The sequence below is a fragment of the Coturnix japonica genome, chromosome 1 (assembly GCF_054131305.1).
Source record: "Coturnix japonica strain WE chromosome 1, WE-NBRP24, whole genome shotgun sequence".
In the NCBI taxonomy this organism is placed as follows: domain Eukaryota; kingdom Metazoa; phylum Chordata; class Aves; order Galliformes; family Phasianidae; genus Coturnix; species Coturnix japonica.
This window is the reverse complement of record NC_140663.1, coordinates 143,636,644-143,660,654: the sequence shown is the minus strand read 5'-3', so window position 1 is coordinate 143,660,654 and position 24,011 is coordinate 143,636,644. Positions and strand designations below refer to the sequence as shown.

At 34.9% G+C, this 24,011-nt stretch overlaps 1 protein-coding gene across 9 annotated transcripts in view; it reads right to left on the bottom strand.

Moving 5' to 3' along the window:
• DACH1 (dachshund family transcription factor 1) overlaps window positions 1–24,011 on the bottom strand; it is a 351,662-nt gene that overhangs the window by 107,093 nt on the left and 220,558 nt on the right. For 5 of the 9 annotated variants that reach the window (XM_015851658.3, XM_015851656.3, XM_085553891.1 and 2 more), the window contains exons 4-5: window positions 10,765–10,920; window positions 10,088–10,260 (exon numbers count right to left, since the gene is read on the bottom strand). In XM_015851658.3, coding sequence (XP_015707144.1) covers window positions 10,088–10,260; window positions 10,765–10,920 — 329 coding nt within the window. The remainder of the gene's footprint in view (window positions 1–10,087; window positions 10,261–10,764; window positions 10,921–24,011) is intronic. The other 4 variants (XM_085553916.1, XM_015851659.3, XM_015851661.3 and 1 more) reach the window with 1 other exon arrangement.

Sequence of the window (24,011 nt, the reverse complement as noted above, 5' to 3'; positions counted from 1 at the left end):
GCCAAGACAATACTATAAATTCCTTCTAAATTATCTCTGATTAAGATTTATCTGAATATATCAGTAATGGCATTCAGAAAGCCATACTTTCTTCCCAATATAATATATGTCCTTCTATTCAGATTTTCATTTTTTGAACAGTGCATCACTACCAGAAATCTTTCTCAATACCTACCATCAGATAAACCTGATGATATTAAGTTGTTGGTGCCTATAACACTACCCAAGATTATACATTTCAGGAAACTGCAGGGTTAATCAGTCTGCTCTTAAGATGGAAAAGGAAGTGTATATTCAAGGATCTCATCATCTCAGTCATCCCTCAAACATATTATTATTCTTTGCCATTTCAATTCCAGAATCATTCTGACAAAATTTGAATCTACAAACTTCCAATAACCAACCACTTTTGCATGCACAGTCTTAATCTTCTGCATATTCCTCTTCTAAAGCTACCTAAAGGTATTTCCAGTCTCAGCTTTCTCCTGTGTTAGCTCTTCTGTATAGCTCATCTCTTGAGCCTGATTCCTTTCATTTTTGTCATGGACTGAGTAGTAGATATGCAACTATGAGTACCTGAACATGTACACCACTATTAAAACTATTAAGCTATCTTGATGCTCCTCAGTGATAAATAAACTCCTTAAGGATGTTTATCCTTTAAGCCATTAAAGTGCAGGAGCCAAAACTGCTTAGTTGTAATGTCATACTTTTCTATAGTTTCATTGACTTCTTACTGGAGGACGGATACATGACAAAAATTATTTCATACATGGTTAATTTTCAACTTTTAAAAATATTGAAAAGAAACCAAGCAAACAAACAACAAACAGCAACAACAAAACAAAAACAGAATGCCTTCATTATTAGAAGAGATGATAACATTTTGAACTTTCTCTGAAGGCATCTGGATTCCAGTGGTGTGTTTTTTTGTTTGTTTGGTTTTTTTTAATACGATTATAAAAATCTCCTTCAAAATGACCAAAGCAAAGACTTTTTCAGACCTCATTTGAACTCAAGTGAGAAGCATTCACAAGCTTTCTTGTGAAATGACATACTTATCTGACACTGTATTTATTAAAAAATTGAACTCCTTGACAATATTTTCTATTTTCTTTATAGGGGATATTTTGCTTTTATAGTTTAATCTTTTTCTGAGTTTAAGACTAAAAATCAGAGTTTATTGCAAAAATTTGAAAATGAGATGGGATAAGTGTTTCCTATCTTCCACAGTCACTAGTACAATTGATGTTAACAAACTGAATGCTATAAATGTTTATTTTCCATGTCGTTACTTGAATAACATCATCATCTTGTAAAAGATCTTGCTCATGTCCCACTCATGCAAATGATGTTTCTCATCTGTTTCTTAATACACTTCTAAACTCAGTCAAAAATTATGACTTTAAATATTTTCTGTTGTCATTAATTTTATGAATTTTTAAAATACTGGATTTATTTACTGAAAATAACATAATTGGCTCCAGTATTTTCTATTTTTGAACATCTTGAATTCTGTTGTCTCTTGGACTAATTTAAGATAATCTGATTTCCATTTTGCCTTTTAATCCACAATTTTCCACTGATTTTACCTCGTTTCTGATTATTATTCCCATCATAATACTGAAAAGAGACAACACAAAATGTGGAAAGAAATTAATTGAAAAAAGGATTTTATGTTTGCTTTGTGATGATAGGGAACATTAGTAGAAGTTAAATGTCAAGAAGTAAAAATAGAAGACTTCAAAGAAATAGTTTAACAGTACTTCAAACAAATCCTTTGAAACTAACCATAAATATAGTGATCCAGACAGCCACTAAGTTTCTCAGGAGCAGAACATTATTAACTATTTATTTATTTATTATCTGGACGTACCTTCTTCATTTTTGAGCATATATTTTTTCTGAATTTGCAAATTATATTTGCTTTGGAAAATGCTTGTTTTGGATTAAAAATTCAAAGTATTCTTCTAAGGCATTCAGCATTCATATGCAAACATAGTATAACACAAAAAGCCTCTTCAAGCTGAATTATGTATCCCTTTTGCACTGGCAACTTGGACAGAATTTTCCTTCCTTTTCTTCTCTCTCTCTCTCTCTCTCTCTCTCCCTCTTTTTTTAAAATTTATTTATTTTATTATTTATTTATTTATTTATTTTTTAATATCTACTCTTATCTGTAAAGCAACCATTCAAGTTTAGGAAGCAGCAGTAAGAATTCATTCTTCATATTCAATTCAAACTGTACATCCAGCCAAACACCAAGAATGAGATTCATCTGACTAAATGCAGTTGTCTACAGTACAAATGTCTACTTCTGAGCTAGTCACCCTGGGTTCATTTTTTACTCATACATTTACACCTCCAAGGTACAATTCACCTCCCTCTAAAGTAGCAATCTAAAACAAGCCCAATAAGTTGTGCCAGAGAAGACAGCAAAATGAATCCCATTCATTGTACCTCATGGCCATTTTGCATCACATTAATCTTCCATTGCATACATGGTTCCCTGTTACACACATGCAAATTGCAAAACAAAAAAAAAAAAAAAAAAAGACTACCTTCACTATATCATTTGCTATCTGTAGCTACCTATTCATATGAGCATATGGATCTTTTTATCTTCAAATTGTGTGCAAGAAATATATGTCTTTAAGTAAAATAATTTCATTTTATATATTTAAAAAAAAAAAAAAGACATTATTCCCAGTCAGAACCTGCCAGAAACCATTTGATAAGTTCAAAATAAAGCAATCGGTATTTAAAACTCAAATACATAATTTTGATTACACAAATAGAATAATTAAAATGAGACACTGTTCTCCAATATAAAGCTGATTAAGCCATAATAAATGAGTTCATCTACACTTTGACCTAAGATTTTTTTACACTGAATGAACAAAATGTGCATAGATGTTTTCATATACAGATTTATATTAACTCAAAATAATAAAAGTAAATGATCCTGACTAGTCTGGAGATTCTCTCTGTAAAGCAGAAGTTCATAAGTACAGTGTTAAAGTATGCTGTTCTCTGTGGTCATGAAGACTGCAAATGAAATAGTAAACTGAAATAGCAGCATTTTATAATAAACATTTTAAGTTGAATTGTGGTTCTTATATTTGTTTATCTTAAGTTTGATGCTTTAGGAGCTAATAAAAATTAAAAGATTTATTCTACAGTATTTACTATGTTTACGTTACTACTACTGGTGAAGCATTCACTTCGACTTTTTAATTTTTTTTTTAATATGAAATCAAATTTCATAGAATGGGTTATATTGGAAGGAATCTTGAAGATCATCTAGTTCTAGCCCCTTTGCCATGGGCAGTATTGTCATCCACCAGAACAAACTGCCCAGAGCCCCATACAATCTGGTCTTGAGCATCTCCAGGAATGGGGCATGCACGTATTCTCTGGACAGACTGTGCCAGTGCCTCACTGTCCTCTGAATATAATTTTTTTCCTAGCATCTAACCTAGATCTTCTCTCTTTCTTCTCTTTTAGTTTAAAGGCATTCCCCCTCGTCCTGTCACTTATCAGACCACATAAATTGTCAGCCACTCTCCTGCTTATAAGCTCCCCTCAAGTACTGGAAGGCCACAATGAGGTCTCCTCAATGTTGTCTCTTCTCCAGGCTGGATGAGCCCAACTCCCTCAACCTGTCTGCACATGAGAGGTGCATCAGTCCTCTGATCATCTTCATAGCCTGAAGAGATATTTTAAAACAAATCTGTCAGGTGCTATCTTGATTAAATATTTCAATAGTCACTGTCTGGTTTTGGATGAAAAGATACAACCTCATAAACAAATGTAGAGTAACCAGTGCTGTGGTATACAGTGAAAAAGTTATTTTCATTTATTTAGAATTCAGTGGAGAGCTGCTGTACTGATGGTTCCTTTTTCAGCTTCAGTTACTTTTTAATTTCTCACTATATTCTTACTTTCTTCCATAAGTTACACAACTAAAATGCAACTTCTGATTCTGCTGCTCTGTTTTAACTATTACAAAATAGAATTATCTCAAGTTGCTGTTAATATGAGGCATGACCTTTATATTTTTATATATCTTTCTGCTGGCTGAAAAAACTGATGCGGTGAAATTGCTAACAAGCAAAACCTTTGAAGCTATGGGCAAGTTATAGAAGCCACCTCACGTCTCAAGCATCCCCAGGTCACAGCTGTCAGATTGCTATTGACTGCTGTCAGAATCTGCTATCCCTGCTTCTTGTTGCCCTCCTCTTATACATCCAACTCATATACCTAAACATTCCATTCAAAAAAGACATCTAGTGTTTGCCTCATGTTTGAAAGGCTACAATACTCTTCCAAAATATAATTTTGGAGATTTTATCAATGCTAACTCCAAATCCAAAGTGTTGCTATTTAAGGCTTCATTTCTAATTTTGTCTTTGTCTCTCTTCTTCTGAACATTGCAGAATAAAAACGTTTGGCTAAAACATAATCTTAGGTATATTCCAATTTTTTATTATGAAGAAATGAATATAACCCAGTAATAGAAAGATATTCAAAGTTTTATGAATTTAAAGCTAACAACACTAACTTTGAACTCAGTGAATTGGAAGGAAAGGCCTGCAAACCATCTATTGTGGCATTGTTTGAAGAGTTAGTTCTCCCATCCAGTGAACTGGCAGATTTATAAGCTAGAGACACAAAGACTTAACTTTTTTCTCAGTTACTTAACTAGATAAAGTGATTTTGGATTATTACTTTGCAGAGTAGAAATTTATATTAGGGAACCTAACTTTCATTGTTTAGACTTGTATACATCTTATACCGTAGCTTTGAATCTACAAGGGATGTTCCAAAAATAATTCCCTCTTATTTAATGATGTTGGCCCACAATGTCAGAGGTAGATGCTAGGGGCACAGCAGTAGAGGTTGACCTTCCTCACCAACATTCCATTACATTCTGTTGTCATGTGACAGATCACAACAGAGGGACAGTCTGCCAAAATGGTGTCTGACATGGAAGCACATATGGAGCAAAGATGCATCACTGAACTCCTCCATGCAGAGAAGATGGCACCTATTGACATTCACTGAACCTCATCAAATGTGTATGGAGACCAAATAGTGGATGTGAGCACAGTGAGGTGCGTTTCAGCAGTGACGACAGTGATGGTGTGTCACTTCCATTGGTGCAGACTGTACCTGTGTAGAGCGTATGTTCTTGTTCATCAATGGTGAAAAAGCACAGCTAATGGTGGTGACTGTGTTCAAAACAAAAGTAGCTGAAAATCTGGCCTATCACAGTATCACAGTCTCATGCGGGTTAGAAGGAACCTTAGAGATCATCGAGTCCAACCCCCGACATTTGAGCCCCTGTGTAGCAGAGCGGCACTTCTACCACTTGCGCCACAGGGGAGATTCGAACCCGGGCCCTCCGGCGTTGCAACGCGGCATTCCTACCACTGCGCCACCAGGGCACACTATAAGTGTTATTATGTTCTCTGAATCTGTTGTATTTTCCATGGAAAAAAAATCGGAGGCATTACTTTCACAGTGATCTATATACAATGACATTTTAGGTTATAATGATGAACTCTAATATCATGATTCACAGTCTTTTAAAAACAGTTCGTAGAAAAATCATCACTTAAGAAAAATATTTAAGTAAAATAAGGGTTAAAAGATTAATCCAGAAGATAATGAAAACGAAAACAAAAAGTCTAAAAAATTAGCAACAGAAGAAATGATGATATGCCTCTAATAACAAACACTTTCATGAAAGAGAGCAAATTCACTATTTACTCATTCTTATAAAAATAAAGAAAAAACAGCTTTATCCTTCTCACTTACAACTATTCTCTACAATATTTATTTTACTTGCAGTATAAGTTATTATTCATTGCCAGTGCAAGGTTCAGAAAGTATGCTGACCAGAGCTTGATTCTCATCTACTCACTCAGTGTGTAAAACTTAACAGACACTAAGCTTATCACCTCTGACTGTTCCTAGTGAGGGGCAGGTAAATTACCAATGACATTATATCCATGTTTATGGGAAAAAAATTCCCCAACTGTTGACCTCATACTTTCATGTTGATCAGGTTTCTCTTTTAATCCTGTTTGATATTAAAAAATAAGATCACAGTTATTTGGCTGTTGTCTCTGTCCACATGATCATATTCATCCCTCCTAGGCAAAAGCAGAGTGGGCATATGTGGGCAAATGGCGTTTCACAAAGGTGCTGAAGAGTAGGAACATATATCAGATCTTAAGCACTCATAATATTACTAAAATGATTATATGCAGGAAGATTTTACACATTTTACATGTGAGTTCTGGATGGTAGATAATCACTCATTTATGTATCTACATTTAGTATAAATGTATTGAGAACAAATATGTTACAGGTTGTAACTGAAGAAGATATAGTGATACTTTGATAGTGACTGAAATAGTGAAATTAGATGTACAAACTTTGAAAAATATGCATTTCATTCCATAGCAAGCATACACTTAAAAAATAGAACAAATATTAACTTGGCCATTTAAGAACACTTTGTCATAAATACACAACTTTCTAATTTATGGTTATGTAAAAATCAGGTGGGAACATGAAACTTGGTTTGCTAAATAACGCACAAGATGTTATGCCAGGAGCTGCAAAAAAGTTGGCTTCTATGATGAAGATTTTACTAGAATAAATAAAAGATGGTTGAATTTTCAAATTACATGAGCAGACAAAGAAGATATAAGTAGCATCAATTTTTAATATAAACATATGCCTAAATAATCCACATTTTTTGAAAGAAGAAAAAAAAAAAAAAAAAAGATGATTTTCCAGTTACAAAACACTGCTAAAATGTTTCAAAATCAAAACTGTTAGTTACTTTCAAAATCTTCACCTAGGTTAACTAGATGAGCTACAAGAATGAACTCTGATGACTTTAAGGAACTGTGGGATAAGGAAAAAAAAATGGTACAGTGCTGTTTGTGGTTAAAATAATATACATAATTACAGGATGATAGTCTCTCTTTCAGAGTCCAATACTTCTGAACCTATTAAACAGCCGTAGGTCTGACGAAACAGGAGTAGGTCTCAGTTAAGTTCCTCCAGTTCCCAGAGATATTGCCATAATGAGGTCAGATCTGATAACACAGCAGGCACATGACCTGCTTCCCAAAAAGTAAACCTTTTTTATATAACCCAGGAGCTACACTGTACTACAAATGCACATGCTTGACAAATTTTTTAAGCAGAAAATTAAAAATACTAGTGAAAAATCAAATTTTGATCTCTCACATAGGAAATAAAATGCTTGCAGATGATGAAAAAAAATGGAAACATTAGTAAACAGTGAAAACAAACTTTTGTTTTCTTAATATTTCATACTTTTCAAATGTGGTTCTGCATATACTCCACCCCAATCTTCATTTTTAAAATACCTCTCTAATACCAATGGTCACTGTGTCATGGTTGTGTAATTCTTCTATTGGTGTTCCACATCATAACATCATGTGGAGCACAGAGAAGAACTACATGTCCCAGAGGACCTCATGGTCAGAGAGGGAAATGCATCACAGAAGTGTTTGGCAGCGAGTGTGGGTTTGCACCTTCAATTCCATTTTCAAAGTAGGCTTCTCAGTCTTCAGAAAACTCTCTTATTTTACTTGATTTATTAGCCTCAATTTCAATTAGATTGTATTATATCGTGTTATCTTGCATTCTGATATCATAGTTAGTAGAATTAGTTTTCTTCCTTAGATCATTGCCACTGCTCTGTTTGTTTCCTTGATCCCAGCTCCCATCTCCCTGCCCCTTTTCCCTTCCTATTTTTTGCAGGACTAGGGAACCCACAGGTCTACTGCCCCCCTGTCATGGACATAGATTGATCTAGGCAACTCTGTGACACACTGTTCCCTTTAAGAAAATAAATTTAGAATGAAATACAGCACCACTTATGTTCCAAAGAACGACTTTAATAGTGTGTAACAATTCACAGAATCAAGGAATTGTAAGGGCTGGAAGGGACCTCCAGAAGTCATCTAGTCCCAGCTCCCTACCAAAGCAGGCTCCCTAGGCACAGTTGCATAGGTAGGTGTCCAGGCAGGTTTTGAACATCTCCAGAGAAGCAGGCTCCACGACTTCTCTGGGAAGCCTGTTCCAGTGCTCTGTCACCGTTACTGTGAAGAAGTTCTTATTCACATTTGTGTGGAACTTCCTTCATTTTGAAGCCTTTTCCCCTTGTCCTATTATCATGTGCAACTGAAGAGTCTGGCCTTGTCCCTTTGCATCCCACACCTTAGATACTTATAGGCATTGATCAGTCCCCCTCACAGCCATCTTCTCTCAAAGCTGAACAGACCAAGGTTGCTCAGTCTTTCTTAATAGGGGAGAAGCTCCAAGGCCTTCACCATCTTTGTGGCCCTCTGCTGGACTCTTTCCAGGAGATCTCTGTCTTTTTTATACCTGGGAGCCCAGAACTGGATACAGTACTCCAGGTGAGGCTGGACCAGGGCAAAGGAGAGGGGATCACCTCCATAGACCTGCTGACCACACCCTTTTTTATTCACCCCAGCATGCCACTGGCCTTTTTGAACACCTGGGTAAAGTGATGGCTCATGACCAACCTGTTGTACACCAGGACCCCTAGGTCCCTCTCTGCAGAGCTCCTCTCCAGCAAGTCATACCCCAACCTGTACTGGTGCATGCACTTATTCCTATCTAAATGAAGACTCTACACTTGCTTCTGTTAAACCTCATCTGGTTCCTCTCTGCTAAGCTCTCCAGTCTGTTCAAGTTTCACTGAATGGCAGCACATCCTTCAGGTGTACCAGTCATTCCTCCCAGCTTCGTACCATCAGCCAACTTGCACTTACAAAAGATAGCTCAAGTGAAAACAGAAGAACAAAGACGCAGAAACAACCATACAATCAAACAGTGAACTTTCAGCAGAGCATACAAATATCCACCTTAAGAGTAAGATAGACATTAGGGAGAGAACTGACATAGCACCTCAACAAAAAATTTTTCTAAAAGCAACATCTGTACACTCTGTACCATCAAAGATATGACAGTGGTGCCATTGTAGGCCTCCAGGGGAGATCTTACATTTGAAAGTTCAGATAGCTAAATTAGGTCAACAAATCATATTTTTCTAGACTAGTCTCAACACTTTTGACAGAACGGCACAAGCATGTTGAATGTCTCAATAAGCAGACATTTTTTTTCACTCTGATTAAATCATCTGGAACTTCAAAACCTTTGTAATTCTTAATTTGAATGTCTAAAGATTTTATATTTACTCAATTCTTGTCAAAGAAATTGCAGTAAAGGGTATATTTCATAGTCATAAAGTATCAAATAATCTTGCCACAGTGTCCACTTCTAACATATGGAAGTTTGTACACAAGTCTGTGTACATTTTAAAACATTTATATATATGTAGTGGTAAGGGAGAAATAATTGTATAATGAATACAGATCATTCTCAGTTACAATGAGGAAAAAAAAGTCTGCTAAATAGCTTCCCAACCAAATTACTCTGGGCTGGAGGCTGCTGCTCTAGGAGGCAATAAAACTTAACAGGGGTTGGAAGTTTCAGGCTGAAATTTCTCTACAATACTACTGCTGTTCTGGTCTGGAGATTATTAGGTCTGTTCTGCACAACTTTGTTGCATTGTGTTACAGCATTAGGCAATTTAGAGGCAAAGTATCAAGCCTTTCAGCCTTCCGCAGGTGCTTGGAGTATCTGTTGAAATGCTTAGAACTACAATTTGAAAGAATAGACAGTCTTGATCTGTTCCAATTTAAGAATGAAGAATTCTTTTACTTGACATGTTGAGGAACGTGCTATTTGATTACAGACTGTTGAACACAAGAAATCACAAAGTGCTGTATCCTGTATGAAAGCAGTCTCAACTTGAGCACTGTTTGATTATGAGAGGGGACAACCAAGTAGGTAAAACTGGACATGAGCAGCCTACTTCTCAGAGCTACAAAAATTGTTTTTCTTATACATACTGACTTCATGACTTACCGTAAAAATTCTACCAGCTACCCATCTTTGTAAAAGACGTGAATGTGAATCATTTTTACCTCTATTTTAATATCATTACCTTAATAACAGATGTCTCAACTCTGGATGGAGGACTCTGCACTTGTGCTGCTGCTGCCATGTTGGCAATGGTACTAAGGTGATTCATCTGGCTCATTGCCATTGTGACAGAAGCTGGAGGTAGGCTCACAGGAATTAGTGGGTGGGGCATCATCATAAATGGAAGCTCCAATCCTGGAGGAAAAAGAAGAAAAGAAAGAAATTGGTTTATTTATTTTTGCATTTTAAACTTTTTTCTCATATGGACAAGACTATTGGATGGTTCACATTTCAGGACAAAGCAGAAATGTGTCAGTTCTTCTCTGGGTTATACTGGTGTAAATCACAAGCAACAGAGGGCTTTTAGACACAAGGAGAGGCTACTATGCCTCTTAATTTGTTCATATCAATGTAATGTTGGACAGTATCATTGATAAACAACAGCAGCTCATTAGGTTTTCTGATATATTCTGCAAGGTGCCTTAGCGATGCATTACTATGCAATTTATACACAGCTTATCAAAGTATTGCATACATATTTGTTCTTTCTCATTTCCATTTCTCCTGCTGGTAACTCTGAAGGAGGTATTCTAACATTCCCCACATCTTTGATTTTTGATAGCCTATTTATGTAAACAGAAAATAAAGACAAGAATTGGAAAACTGCTGGTATTAGCGCTGAAAGACATCAACCCGTACCATTTGGCAGAAGGTGGTTCTGTTGTAGAGGGTTGAGAGGATGGCTAACTGGAACATTATGCTGTCCAGGCAAGTTGGGGTGGTTAATAGAGGCCTGTGATCCTTGGGTGGGGGGAGACTGAAGCTTTTCTTTATCCCAAGAACCATCACTGCTGCCTGTGGGGAATGAATATAAATTATTTGGATGAAGGAGGACCCCAAATTTTAGATTTTTGAATGTTAATGGGAGGCCAGTAATTTAACTTTTCTTGCAAGGAAGAGTTTTTATTTTATTTTTTGAATATGTGGGGTCTTGGATGGACTTTTTTGAAGTTTGTTTTTCCACCAGCTGAAAAAGATGTAAGGATAAATTTTCAAGTCCAGCCAGAGAATAAACCTAAATGTATTAGACTTTTGCTCCTTCAAGTGAAGTTTGTGTTTGATGTGTTAATATTTCTATACATAATTTTGCCACTGATATTAAGTGGGGAAAAAAAAAAAACTTTTTTGCAAAATTTGTTTTATATGTGTTCATTAAGTCTAAAACAACAAATTTTGCCTATTATGTCAATACAAATTCAAACTACATTAATATTTCTTTTGTATTCATGAATGAACAAACACTGTAGAAATTAATTAAAAAATTCAGTTACTGAATATGTTCATACATGCCTGGTGTACACTTTAGTGTTGAATATTCAATTTCTGTTTCATATGATTAATTAAAATATATGGAATTGTTTAATGATTCCTGAAGTTTTTTTCTAGAGGAACAGAATGTGGAAAAATTAGAGTTGAGATGAGTTCCTACATTTGTGAAATATTCTTTTTTATTACTGCAGATTCCCTGATAAAAAAATACCCATGGGATTAAATGCAAGAATACAATTAAAGGAAAATCCACTTACTTAAAAATATTAATTTTTAGATTTGTCTACACATTCAAAGTAATCCATATAATCATAGTATGAGATTGTAGGTATTTCATATACAATCAATAAACAATGTTTCAATATATTAATATCCCTAATTGCATGCATTCTCAGCAGCGTTAATACACATCGAGAATATATGATCTATCCCTTTTTCCTATAGCGTGCAATGCCATCTTCCTTACTGAAACTTGCTACTACTTTCATGAGAACTGATCTTGATAAGTCTTGATAAGTCATGAAGTGCATATTTCTAAATGTTTTCCTGCATATGTCTTACTACCTGATAAACAGGGCCTGAAAAAAGAACAAAACTAACACCAACTTGTTCTCACTTTGTTAGAAAAGGGATTAGCACATTAGCCGTGACTTTTTTTTAAATCATTTTTTATGGGATGACAAAAGCACAGAAGTTGGTAGAATTCCAATTTAATTTCTCTACATCTATTAAAAACCTGATTGTAAGAGCTGTACAACTCAGTTTATAATGAAAAAAACACTCCATTATTGCTGTGATTTTCTTTCCCTTGTTACTTCATGAAGACAGTTAAGGCTCAATATAAATCCTAACTCATTAGCTCAATACTGTCTCAATCCCAGTGTAAATTGTTCAAAAGTAGGTAATGAAAATTCAGTCCAAACTCTTCCAAAATCAAACAAAGCAATTTCATGAAACAGTGAAAAGAATCAATTATGTTAGATATTTTTATTATTTTACAAAAATTGTCATCACCTTTATGCAGTGTATGTAGCCACTCTGATTAATCTGTCTGGAGTCTTGCCACCTTTGGTAAGTGAACATATTTTCTCATATTCTGAGAACCACTGAATACATACATAAATGAAAGAGCTTAATAGCAGCAGGAAAAAAAAAAAAATCTTCAAATTTCTCATGTTTTTTTGTGTGTATTATCGCTGCGACATACACATTCCATTTAATCTAATGTTCATTCAGTAAAAATTCTGACCATAGAAATAAGAGTTAAACACAAAAAAGTGAGTTCATCTCAATTAATTTAAGACAAAAGGTAGGTGTTGATACCAGTATGCATTTAACAGAAGAAGACAGGTAGCGGCAAAGGCCCAATCAACCCATCTTTGCGTGCATAAAATGATTAAGTGCTTTTATGATGTTTAGGGCTTCATTACAAAAGAACCACCAAAAGTCTGACTACATAATGTCAAATACTGGGCAGAAAGAAGTCCAATCTAAGTTTTTGCACCCATTATGGAAAAGTTCAGGAACCTTCTTTCTGGTGGATGTTGCATCAGAATACATCCTGCTTGTCCATGCCACTCCCATTTCATGCTCATTGCTGTCTTGCTGTGGCTAATGTGAAGCCAGCATAAGTCCTGTGTGTTGGTTGGTTAGTTTAATACAAGTGGGACTACCATGTGATTCAGATGAAATCAGTACTGCCTGGTGACCAGGTAATGCCGACATGCACAGATGCCTACACAAAATGGAGAGGGAAAGACCACAAGAGACAAATGGAAAGAATGCCCTCTGGGCTTGCCTACATCTTTGCAGAAAATGCAGAGAAAGCTTTTACAGATGGATTAGACTTATATGGCTTAAGTAAGATGAATCTAGGCCAAAATGTTTTGCTTTTGTAGCTACAAACTCTACAATCATCATCCACTGAAAACTATTATTTGGACATTTCTGTTCTTAAAAAGAAGTAGAAAAGTACACGCAGTTGGTAAAATACGTTTTACACCTGGGGCAAAATTCTTGAATTTACACTTAAAGTTATTGCATTCTTAACCAGGACAGCATTTCACAAATCCTTTAAACATTTTTTTTTCTTAACTTTCCCATACAAAGATGCTGACATACATATGTACCATTTATATACAGAATGTATATAGAGAGACTACATATATATATATATTATATACAATATATTAGTGAATATATGAGCATTTGTTAACATGATAGGCGCAGAAGACATTCAATGTCATAGAGCTGGTGAACTCCCATCATATTTTCCCTATTTACTACACAGATTATCTGCAGTACAGTTAATTTCCTATTATACACTGATGCTCAGTATGGAGATGGTGTCAATTCCACTGTAAACTCTCCCAGTGAGGTCACTGGAAGTTGCCAGGTTAGTCAAAGATTGCCAGTTATGGTACTGATTGTGTGGCTCAGAAATCTGAGCTTCGTAAAATTAGTACTCCTTTCTGCTTCCATACCGGATTGTCTGCTACTTCAGAACAATATCAAAGCCAATAATAAATTAGGATAGAGAATACAAGCTTCAGATAGCAAAGCATCAATGCTAGTATCTAGTCAACGACAGATTGCTTAATACTTGTGGTTTGGTATTGTCTGTGAAGATCTGTTTATAATGAGTCTTAGACAGAATCCAAACCATAATATTAGGAACCACTTTCAAACTATATGCTGTTGCACTCCTGAACACTTTTAAGTGGACAGACAGAAACAAGTAGTCCTGGCCATTTGCTCTGTTTTTCTTACATTAGTTAAGCATAACAATTTTCCTCTCAGAGGAAACAGTAATTTTCATTAATGTCAAAGCAAAATAAGTTTAATTCCATGGACACTACTCACTGTCTGCACAACTAAGTGCTAAGTGCTAGCTACACGTTCTGTCACTATTTGTATTTTATTTAGTCTTAAGGCATACAGTGTTATGGAAGAGCATAAAAAATGTGTTTCCTTCTTCCTTTTCACTTGTTGCCCTGCTGGAGGCATATGTTTTTTCCAGTTTTCATCAGAAGTTGTCAAGTCTTTGTAATAGGATTAAAAGTCTGGACACCTGATATCCCTGGGTGCTGCAGTTCACCCTCACAAAAGCTGTTTGCTTTAAATTGAGAGAAAAACATTTTTAGTGGCATAATTAATTAAATTATGCAAAGTGTTCCAGATTCAGCACACTTTCTGAAGCAGCAACTGGAAGCTCTACATTACATTCAAACTTACATTGCATTTCAACTGATGCTGCAATAGGTTGATCAGAGTAGCTTTTTCAAGGCTTTCTGGCACAAGGGACTTGATTTGGAAATGTAGATGCTTAATGTTAAGTGTTCAAACTCCATACATGAGCGCTTCAAACCCAGTAACCAGCTATATCTTTCACATGCTAAAGTGCACTTAAAAGTTTGAGACTTTAGTTCCAAATGTTAGTACACATTTAAAAACTGAGCTCAAAATGTCTCATCATGAACAGTCTGATGGAACAAAAATGACAATACATTTTAATAGATTAAAAGATTACAGAATTGAGTGTTTTTCCCAGTAACTAATATTCCAGCGTGTATTTTCCATAACGTCAACTACTTTCTCCCATAGTCAGCAGTTATGCAACAAACCATTATTTGTACACTAAACTGGATCTGTAAGAGCCTGATGCCTGGATTATTTGTACTCATTAGTAGCACAATTAGGTAGCTAAGGATGGTAATAATAAACAAAAATAATTTTGGACTGGAAAGTAATGCAGCCAAGTAAAAGAAAATGAAGCAGAAAACTAGGCTGTATGCTATCAGCCTTGCAAGCAAACTCTGATTTAAGCACAGTAGATTCATTTTTAGAAACTCATCTCCTATTTCTTTATTCCTTTTCCTTTCTCATTCTGTTCCATTTCACATTCAGTTTGTCTAAATTATTGTTCCTACAAAAGTAAGCTAAGGCTCTACAGAACTGTTGAGCTCACTTCATCAGAGGTAGGTATCTTTGGTCAGCTGAATCTGAATCTCGTGGCTCTAGTGACTGAAGTGACTCTCCTCCCAGACTCAGTTCAATTCCCCGAACACACACCACATGAGACAGCTAAAATGATTTCTCTTTTTCTCACAGGGTTGGTGAGAACAACACAGTGCCTGCAAGTCACCTGGAAATGGAATTAAGGCAGCATACTCCTGGGCATCTAAAATAGTAGAAACATACCTATGTCTAAGCAACTGAGTCAAACCTGTCTTGATGATAGGTGAATTTTAAAGTTAAACTAGGTTATCTTCCAGGCCCTCAAGTCTTCTCTTTGTTTGATTAGAAAACTTGTTTATTTTATGGCATCTTGGAGAGGACTCTGCTTATATTTATGCAAGTGAGTTCTGGCTGTAGCTCAGGGCCTGAAACAGTTAATATTATTACATTCACGGGCAGTATCATGTGGCAAAAAGACAAAGGAGTCTGAATTTCTACTACCAACTCCAACCTATTTATTTGTTTGTTCATTTATTTTTGGTATTACTGATCTTCTTTCAGTCTCCCTAATCTTTCAAACAAGCCTGCTGTTATCTCCTGTGTTTGCTGAAACAAATTGTATCTCAGCAACGATTACCAAACAAAGCTTCAGTATCAGCTGTGTTGGCTCATTTTTCTGAAGTGGACTATTCTTCACTATCTGTGCTATTTATGTCCACTGGAAAATATGCATAATAGCATGTTAAAAGTCAGTAATCTTAGCATGTGATGTTGCAGAAGCTCTCATGCTACTCTTCAAATCAAATCCTTCTTCTTTAGACTTGATTGCTATAAATTTGTGTTTCCATTGTTGTATAATTCAATTTGGTCTGCTGAAATCAACTATAGCCCTTGCCTGCTTACCTGCTTCCTTACCTACCAAAACAGTATTGTGAGATATATAAAGAACAGATATTTATAGATAAGAATACTTTTATAAGGCCTCTGCGTCACTGCTTTTAAAAGCAAATAAAACTTTGCATTATGTAAATAGTGTCTGTCTCATACTGCTGATATTTTAAAAATAGCATTATTACCTCTTCTGAGATCACAAAATGTATGGGAGAACAACTGCTGTCACATAGGAAATTATAAGTTTCCCAAGTGTTCCCTGTAACACTTTATGTTATGTTCCACTCTAGATAAGCATTCTTCTCCTTCTTCATTTTTTCTTTTTTTTTTCTTTTTTCTCCTCATGAAGCTTTGCCTTGTTGTTTTAAGGTTAGATAATCATGCTTATGCTATTAAACAAACCATGAGCAATCCAGCCTGATAACTGAAAGTTTTTCAAATTTTATCTAACATAGTAGGCTTATGGGTCTGGTATTTGTAGTTCTGCTACTGCAATTACAGTGAACAAGAAGATATAGAAAAGAATTCTGATAAATAAATAAATAAACGAAGGCTATTTCTTCGATATGTGTTTTCCCATACACATTTAAAAAGAAGTTATGAGAACCTTTGAAATCACATATACTTTCTTCTTTGCGGACAACAGATTCAAACTCAAAAGGAGTTTTTGGCCTCCAACATATTGACTGCTTCTTTTACTGTCTTAATTTTATTACATAAGTTTTTCTTGGCCATGAGAGAAGAATGATAACCACAGTTTTACTTCGCTTATCATATTTAACTTCTGATAAATAAAAATTGCAGTACAAACAAGTAATTCTGGGAAATAAGATGGAATTCTACAAGCTGAATATCAAAGTACATATACTTAATCATGAATTACAAAAAATTGAATTTATATAGAGTAGTAAGTGAAATAATTTTTACAGTGGCAGTGAATCCCATGGAATATATATTTCATACTTTACACTAATCCTTCATTATTTCACTGAAGAGATTAACACAGGAAAAGCTTTTTTAAAATTCAATGTAATGAATAATGAAACTGTCCAATGCAAGTGAAAGCTTGGCAGCTCAGTCATAGGCTGTGTGACATTTACCTAAAAATAAACTTTCCATTCGTCTCCTTCCACAAATACTTTAACTTATTTCATTTCACAGATGCTATAAGGTTTATTAGGATAGTTATAAAATGCTGTATGATAAGAGTTCAGGTACCTCCTTGAGGTAGAGTTTTTATGACATAACTTTTAATGTGCTATAAGAAATCAACCAAAACAAGAAGAAAAAAAAAATAAAATCTTATTAAACATGATAAAAAAATATTTAGTGAACATATTGATTAAAATTGTATGTACTTATTTGTAGATTTTTTTTTCCCACTCATTAGTTAATCCAACAATTATATATTTTCAACAAGCAAACAAACACAGCAGAACAAAAGAAGAGCAAGGGAATGCAATGCATCACATATTCATTTAGCAATACGTACTCCCTCTTTTCTTTATTTTAAAAAAGAATTACTTCAAATGACCCAAAATTTTTAACTGAAAGGGAAAAATCCTGCAGATTTTCAGGAATCCTAAGCACAGCTGGTGGTCCTGTAATTTAATCTACCAATAAAAATCCATTTAAGTTAGAAACTTTCTAGTAAATACATGAGTGCAAAATGCATATACGTAGATAAAGTCCATGATGTAAGAAACAGAAGTTTCCTAATGTCTTCTGTAAACAGATACAAGCAATCAGTCTGAGAAGACTTTGTCCCATCTCATTCTGTAGTGTTACAACACAGGAAAAATAAAAGAGAGATGGAAGATGCACTGGGCTTGAAGGACTGAACAGGCCTTTTGCAAGCCCCTCTAAGGCTGGTGTTTGTACACTTAGACAAAGCCAGAGAAGCTGGCATATTTCAGGCAGTCATATTTTCTGATGATTTAAAAAGAAAGTCTGCTGAACTAAACGGGAATATTTCAATTTTCTAAACAAATGCTGAATGAACTACATACAATATAATCTCCGCAAGGTTGGGGCACAGAGCACTTTCTTAAAAATTATCATCCAGACTTTCACTCATTGATTTTTCAGTCATTTTCCTAGAAAGGGTGGCTTAATGATCCACAATCAGTCCTTACTCATAAACAGATAAATATCTTTTCCAGTCTCCTGCAAATATAACAGTGAGGTTTCACAGCAGTTAAATCAATCTGCTTCCTGTGAAAATAACCAAAACTGGGCTGCATGAAACCCCACCATCTGCAACGTGTTTCAGATGCTCTGTGGAGCACGCATGGCAGTGTTTCCTTTCCAGAAAAAATTGCCTTTGCCCCAGTGATGTGCTGCCTGTATTCTGCTTCAGGAAAAGGGTGTTCCTGATCCATGCCATGTCTCTTTCATACCACACAACTACCACAGGGATGCCAGAAGCTTGCACAAACTCCAAAGCTCACAAAGAAACTGCCTCCTCCTCCTCTGTTAAGCAAGAGCTAACTCAAAAGTTTGGGAATTGTCTTCCTTTCAAGATTTCAAGATTTTCAAGATTCAAGGCTGCGCTGCTCTACCCTACCCACCATGGTATAATCTTCATTTTTTAGTTCTTATAAAGCATCTTCTGTAAGTTTACAACATGGAAGCTCTCACACCTCAAAGGAATCCAATGAAAATTAAAAACAACAACAATAAAAAAGCCCCTTTTATAACTTTTAGATACTGAACTTCACAGCTTCAGTATTATTTAAAGGCATACGGATATGCACATATCTGTGTGCTGTGTGTACATCTGTCTACCATTATGTAGACAGGCACAAACCACACATGTAAATACACAAAGGATGCAACAAACTCTCAGCATGAAATTCACTAATAAATATCCTCCTTTCATTTGTATACAGAGAATGCACTCCAAGTAGTGCTGATGCCAGTATACTCAGTCTAGCAAACAAAAACAGACCATGAATCATTGAGTCCATTGCTGTTTAACACATACTATGCAGTGTTTGCCACAAAGCATGTCATTATTACAATTGTCATTAACTATCTCATTATCCTACAGTAAGTTCACAGCAAACTTCACCCTTTATATGTATATATATAATATTTTCTGCATTTATATGTCCCAAAACAGATTACCATCATGTTCTGCTACTTAAAGAAGGAAGTCATTACTCAAGAATTCAAGGATCCTGAATCTTTTGGATTTCCAAAACTCTTCCTATACCCAATGTATTGTTTTCTCAGGACAATGATGACAGAAGTGACTGGTGTGACTCATATGACTAGTAGTAGCAGTGATGCTTAGACCAGATGCACAGTCCTAGCCCTAGAAGGCTTACACAGGGAAGATACTATAACAAATCATGGGTATACAGAGACAGCAGTCCACTGCAATTACCTCTCACAAATTATGCCGCTTATGTAAAAATGATCATTTTTCTCTTTGAAATTTAGTTTACCAGTATTTTCCTATTTTGTGATAAACTGGTACCCTATCTCATTCAATACTGCTACTGTGTTTCTTGATGGAGCCTTACAACTACGATGAAAGCCAAATTTTAAAGCGAAGGAACTAAACTATGAAATTAGATTTAAGAGGGAATATGAAAATGACATATATAAGTACATTTCTTAAAAGTTTTCTTGGAATTTCATTGCCTTTTTGTAATTATTTTGTAGTTGTTTTTTTTTGTTTGTTTGTTTTTGTTTTCTATTTTTATTTCACTTTTTAAATGCAAAAACAACACAATTTTAAGCTATTTAAAACAAACTGTTTAATTTTCATTATTCAATAAGGTATCTGGATCACTGTTACCAACAGTGATTACTAAAGACAAAAAAAATTCACCTACTGTGGAAGAGACAAAAAAGCCAAGATAGCGTTTGATGCTGATTTACACTTAGACCTATTACATCTATTACAGATAAAGATAGTAGGCTTTTCCGGTGCTTAAGAAAAAGACACAAGCAGCTACCTGCTTCTTTCTCCGAGTTCCATCAGTCCCTCTTCATTAGCATAATATTGACACAGATAACCTGTACTCCCAAACCTTTTGCTTTCTGGATGAGTGTATAACTGGCGGTTATCATACAATAATGAGGTGGATGCTGGCCTTTAAAGACCATCAATAGATGCCTACTCACTGGTATGTGTTCAGTCCTCTGTATACCAGATGAACAAAGGTGTTTCTCCCAGAATTTCTGCCCAGCATTTCACATTGTCAAGCTTAGTGTAAGTGTCATCTTTCATCCTAAGATTCTCAAAACATATAAAAAAGGCTCCAAATACAATGGATTCCACTGTTGTGAACAGGTGGCTGAAAGTTGCTTGTGATTGCTTTACAGCACTGGAGCTGCCAGTGTGTTTTAGTGCACATGAGCATTCATTGTGGATAATTACTGACTACTCAGAAGTCTGTACTGCTAAGTTTTAGCTACCTTATGTCAGATAAGATGGATCTGGATGTAAATCTTTTCTGCAATGCACAATGCTTGTTGTGCAATAAACAATCAAAAAAACCACATTAACTTCCACTATGACCATTTTCATGGTATTATGAAAGGAACCACAATGCTCTCTCTTCAAAAGAGAGTAAAGTTTCTTATAACAATATTAAGAAAAAGTTTTTAGGTCTGCACCTTGCTAAAAGAACCAAAAAATATCTCATCAGCACTGCTGAATCCTTTTTTTTTTTTTTTTTTTGTTGAGACATAGTCAACATATGCATGTTCAAAGAGAAAAAAATCATGTTGTCAAATTTGTCATTATTCTTACAAGAAAATACAAGATAACTGACACTTTGTAATGCATGCTGTTTAAGTAAAGAAAATCAGCAATGTTAATTTCTGATTATAATTACTTTAGGTACAGACCTTGAAGTTAAATACTAGACAAGAGCCAGAGGATTCTGCGATACTCAAAGAAAAAAACTACAAAAAATTGTGGCTGTTTTTCTAAATTATTTGTAACTAATTTTATTATTATTGTTGTTGTTGTTGTTGCTGAAGAATTGTGAGTCTTTAAAGTCAGTTTGAATAGTTTTCCCAAGAACTTTGTTTTCACAGATGATGTTAATTTCCTGACCAAAAAATCAACATAATGAACACTGGTTTCCAATGAAAGCTGTACTTTTCACAATAAAATCACCAAAACTAGCAAGTAATTATTAGGTAAAAACCCTCCTAGAAATTAAACTCTAAGGAAAAAAAAAATAAAAAATGTCAAGGTCATTAAAATAACTTGAAGTCAAATTCCTAGAAATTAAGTAAAGGGTAGTAGACATTGTGAACCTGGCGCACAAACTAGACATAGAGCTTAACACGCTCTGTAAGATGCAATGTATGTAATTTCACAACCATATTCTGTAGCAGGAAAAAGATGTACACATCATTTTTAAATATCTTTTCCTTTAAAAGAATGAAGACCCATTTCCATTGAAGTCAGTGAGATTTGAACAAGGCCCAAATTTCATTCCCGCTTCTTTGATGCTCCAGTCTGAACATGGTTGAGTTCAAAGACACAAACTCTACTTCAACTTCAGTGTAGAGGCATGTTAGCTTAAGAGATGTACACATGCTAAAAATTGGCTATAAAGTTTAGTATTTTGTGTTTAATCTATGAAGGGCTAAAATATGTTATTTATGCTAGATATACGATAACAGACTATTTGTTCTTTTAAGTGATTTAGCAACACAGGAAGTTTAAAAATCAAGACTCCCCTTCTACTCCACAGGGATTTCTGCGCAGCCTTCAGGACCGATACCATGTTAAAACGTTAGTACAATTTTTCAAGCAGATTACTCTGAACATCACGCTTTGAAAAATTTAAAAAGGAGAACAGATAGCAAAATGTCATTTCTTTCATAGCTGCAAAATGCAAACTCCAAGTGTTTTAACCTAATGAATAAATGAGTTTGTCCTTTATGTATAAAATATAGTTTGTGTTTGTTGCACAAGTTTTTTAATAATAGATGAATTTTAGGTTTGCTTCAACATATTCAATAAAGTGTGATTAATTTGGTTTTTCAAAAATGCAAACTAGACATTACTATATTACTCTGTAAAATGCACAGCTTGCAACATTATTGTCTCTGTGGGATCTTAAATTGAATTGTAAAATGTGTCTTATTTCCAGTTTGATTTATGTAAGAAATTTCAGTGGATAATGCTCTTTTTGAAGTTTCGGTGCTTTCTGCAAAGAAACAAAGCATAACAAAAAATCATGACACAGTTTATTATAAATCACAGCAAAGTTTTATCATTACATAATCTTTCCCTTAAAAACCATATACTGATGTCACATACTACGCTCAATTCAGTGAATTAACTTTTTTGTGAAGTTTCATATTATGACAGATTACATAACACATTTTTGACATGTTCTCTGATTTTATAGCGATATTCTAAGTCATTACCAAATCTCTTCTTCTCTAAAAAAGCTTTCCTGTGCCCTGAGAATTAATCTATGATACCATTTAACTTGGCTTTTTGAAGTAAATATCACTAGATAAAAAGCCAGCTGGTTCTGAATAATGGGATACTTGAATGAATGTATTAGTGTTTGAAAATGAGAGTACAAATCCTTTAAAAAGATTAATTTCCATAAGAAAGATAGCTCACAGATCTACAAAAGAATAAATTCAAAACATAATAAACTGGCAGAAAGAGAGGTAGATTAAAGTAAAGGCAGCAGCACCTTGTTATTGCAGCTGTTGTATAGCAGTGTTTCTGTATCAATTACAACATTTGGTAGGTATGGGCAGACTCTTCAAAGGTTTCACTATAAAGCTCGAGTCTGGAATACAGAGTACGCCCTATGTAATAACTTGAGTGATAATTTTTTTTTGTTAACAGGACATAACTTTTGTTCGTAACAATCAAGTCTCTGGGAAGAGTTACAAAGACGCTTCTGACTTTAATGTGAAAAGCTAACATCAGTTTTGTTTATTATTGAAGATTTGGATATGAATTTATCTTTACAATGGAAAGAGCCTGCCTTTATCGCAGCACACAAATGCTGACATCAGCATGTAAACTGACTTTTGTTGTCCTATGGACTTTATTTTCAATATCCTGTTTCAAAATACGTTTCCTTGAACAGGTCTAGAATTCTGTTCACACAATTACTTTGGCCAAACATTAATGAAAACAAAGTTTGCTGATGCCAGTAAGTACTGTGGATTTGCATAAAAGATATTCTAAGGCTCAGGGAATTAAATCACGTTGGGCCAAACTTTTATGTATGTGGGTTGTATTTTGCTTTTGTTTTCTGGGTTGGGAGAACGGCTCTGATGATTGCACTAATCTAGATTCCATCAGCTCCACACAAAGTTTGTCTCTGGTATGTGTAAAAGTCAGATCAATCTAAGTAACCTTTTCTGGACAACAATGTAAGTTTGTCATGAAATGCAGAATCCTTGAAGGCATCCTATTAGTAAAGTCCAGGGCATTTTATCTGTCAACTGCAAAAAACAAACTCTTCTGTTTTAAAAGTCATGAAGTACTGAATACGCTGGCAACAACACAATTCAAAGCACAAAAGTTTTAATTCCAGTACTTACTGCAAAACTGGTAGAGAGCAGGTTTAACAGGAGACATGTGAGTCTATCATCTCGTATATTTAGAGATTTATTACATATATGTCATACATTTTACAATAAAATAAAGTTTTCATATTTTGCCATTTTGGAAACTCACCACAGTTGGAACAGAAATGACCCTGAAACATCAATACTTCATTTGTAACTGCAACTGATATTAAAGTGTTCCTAACATG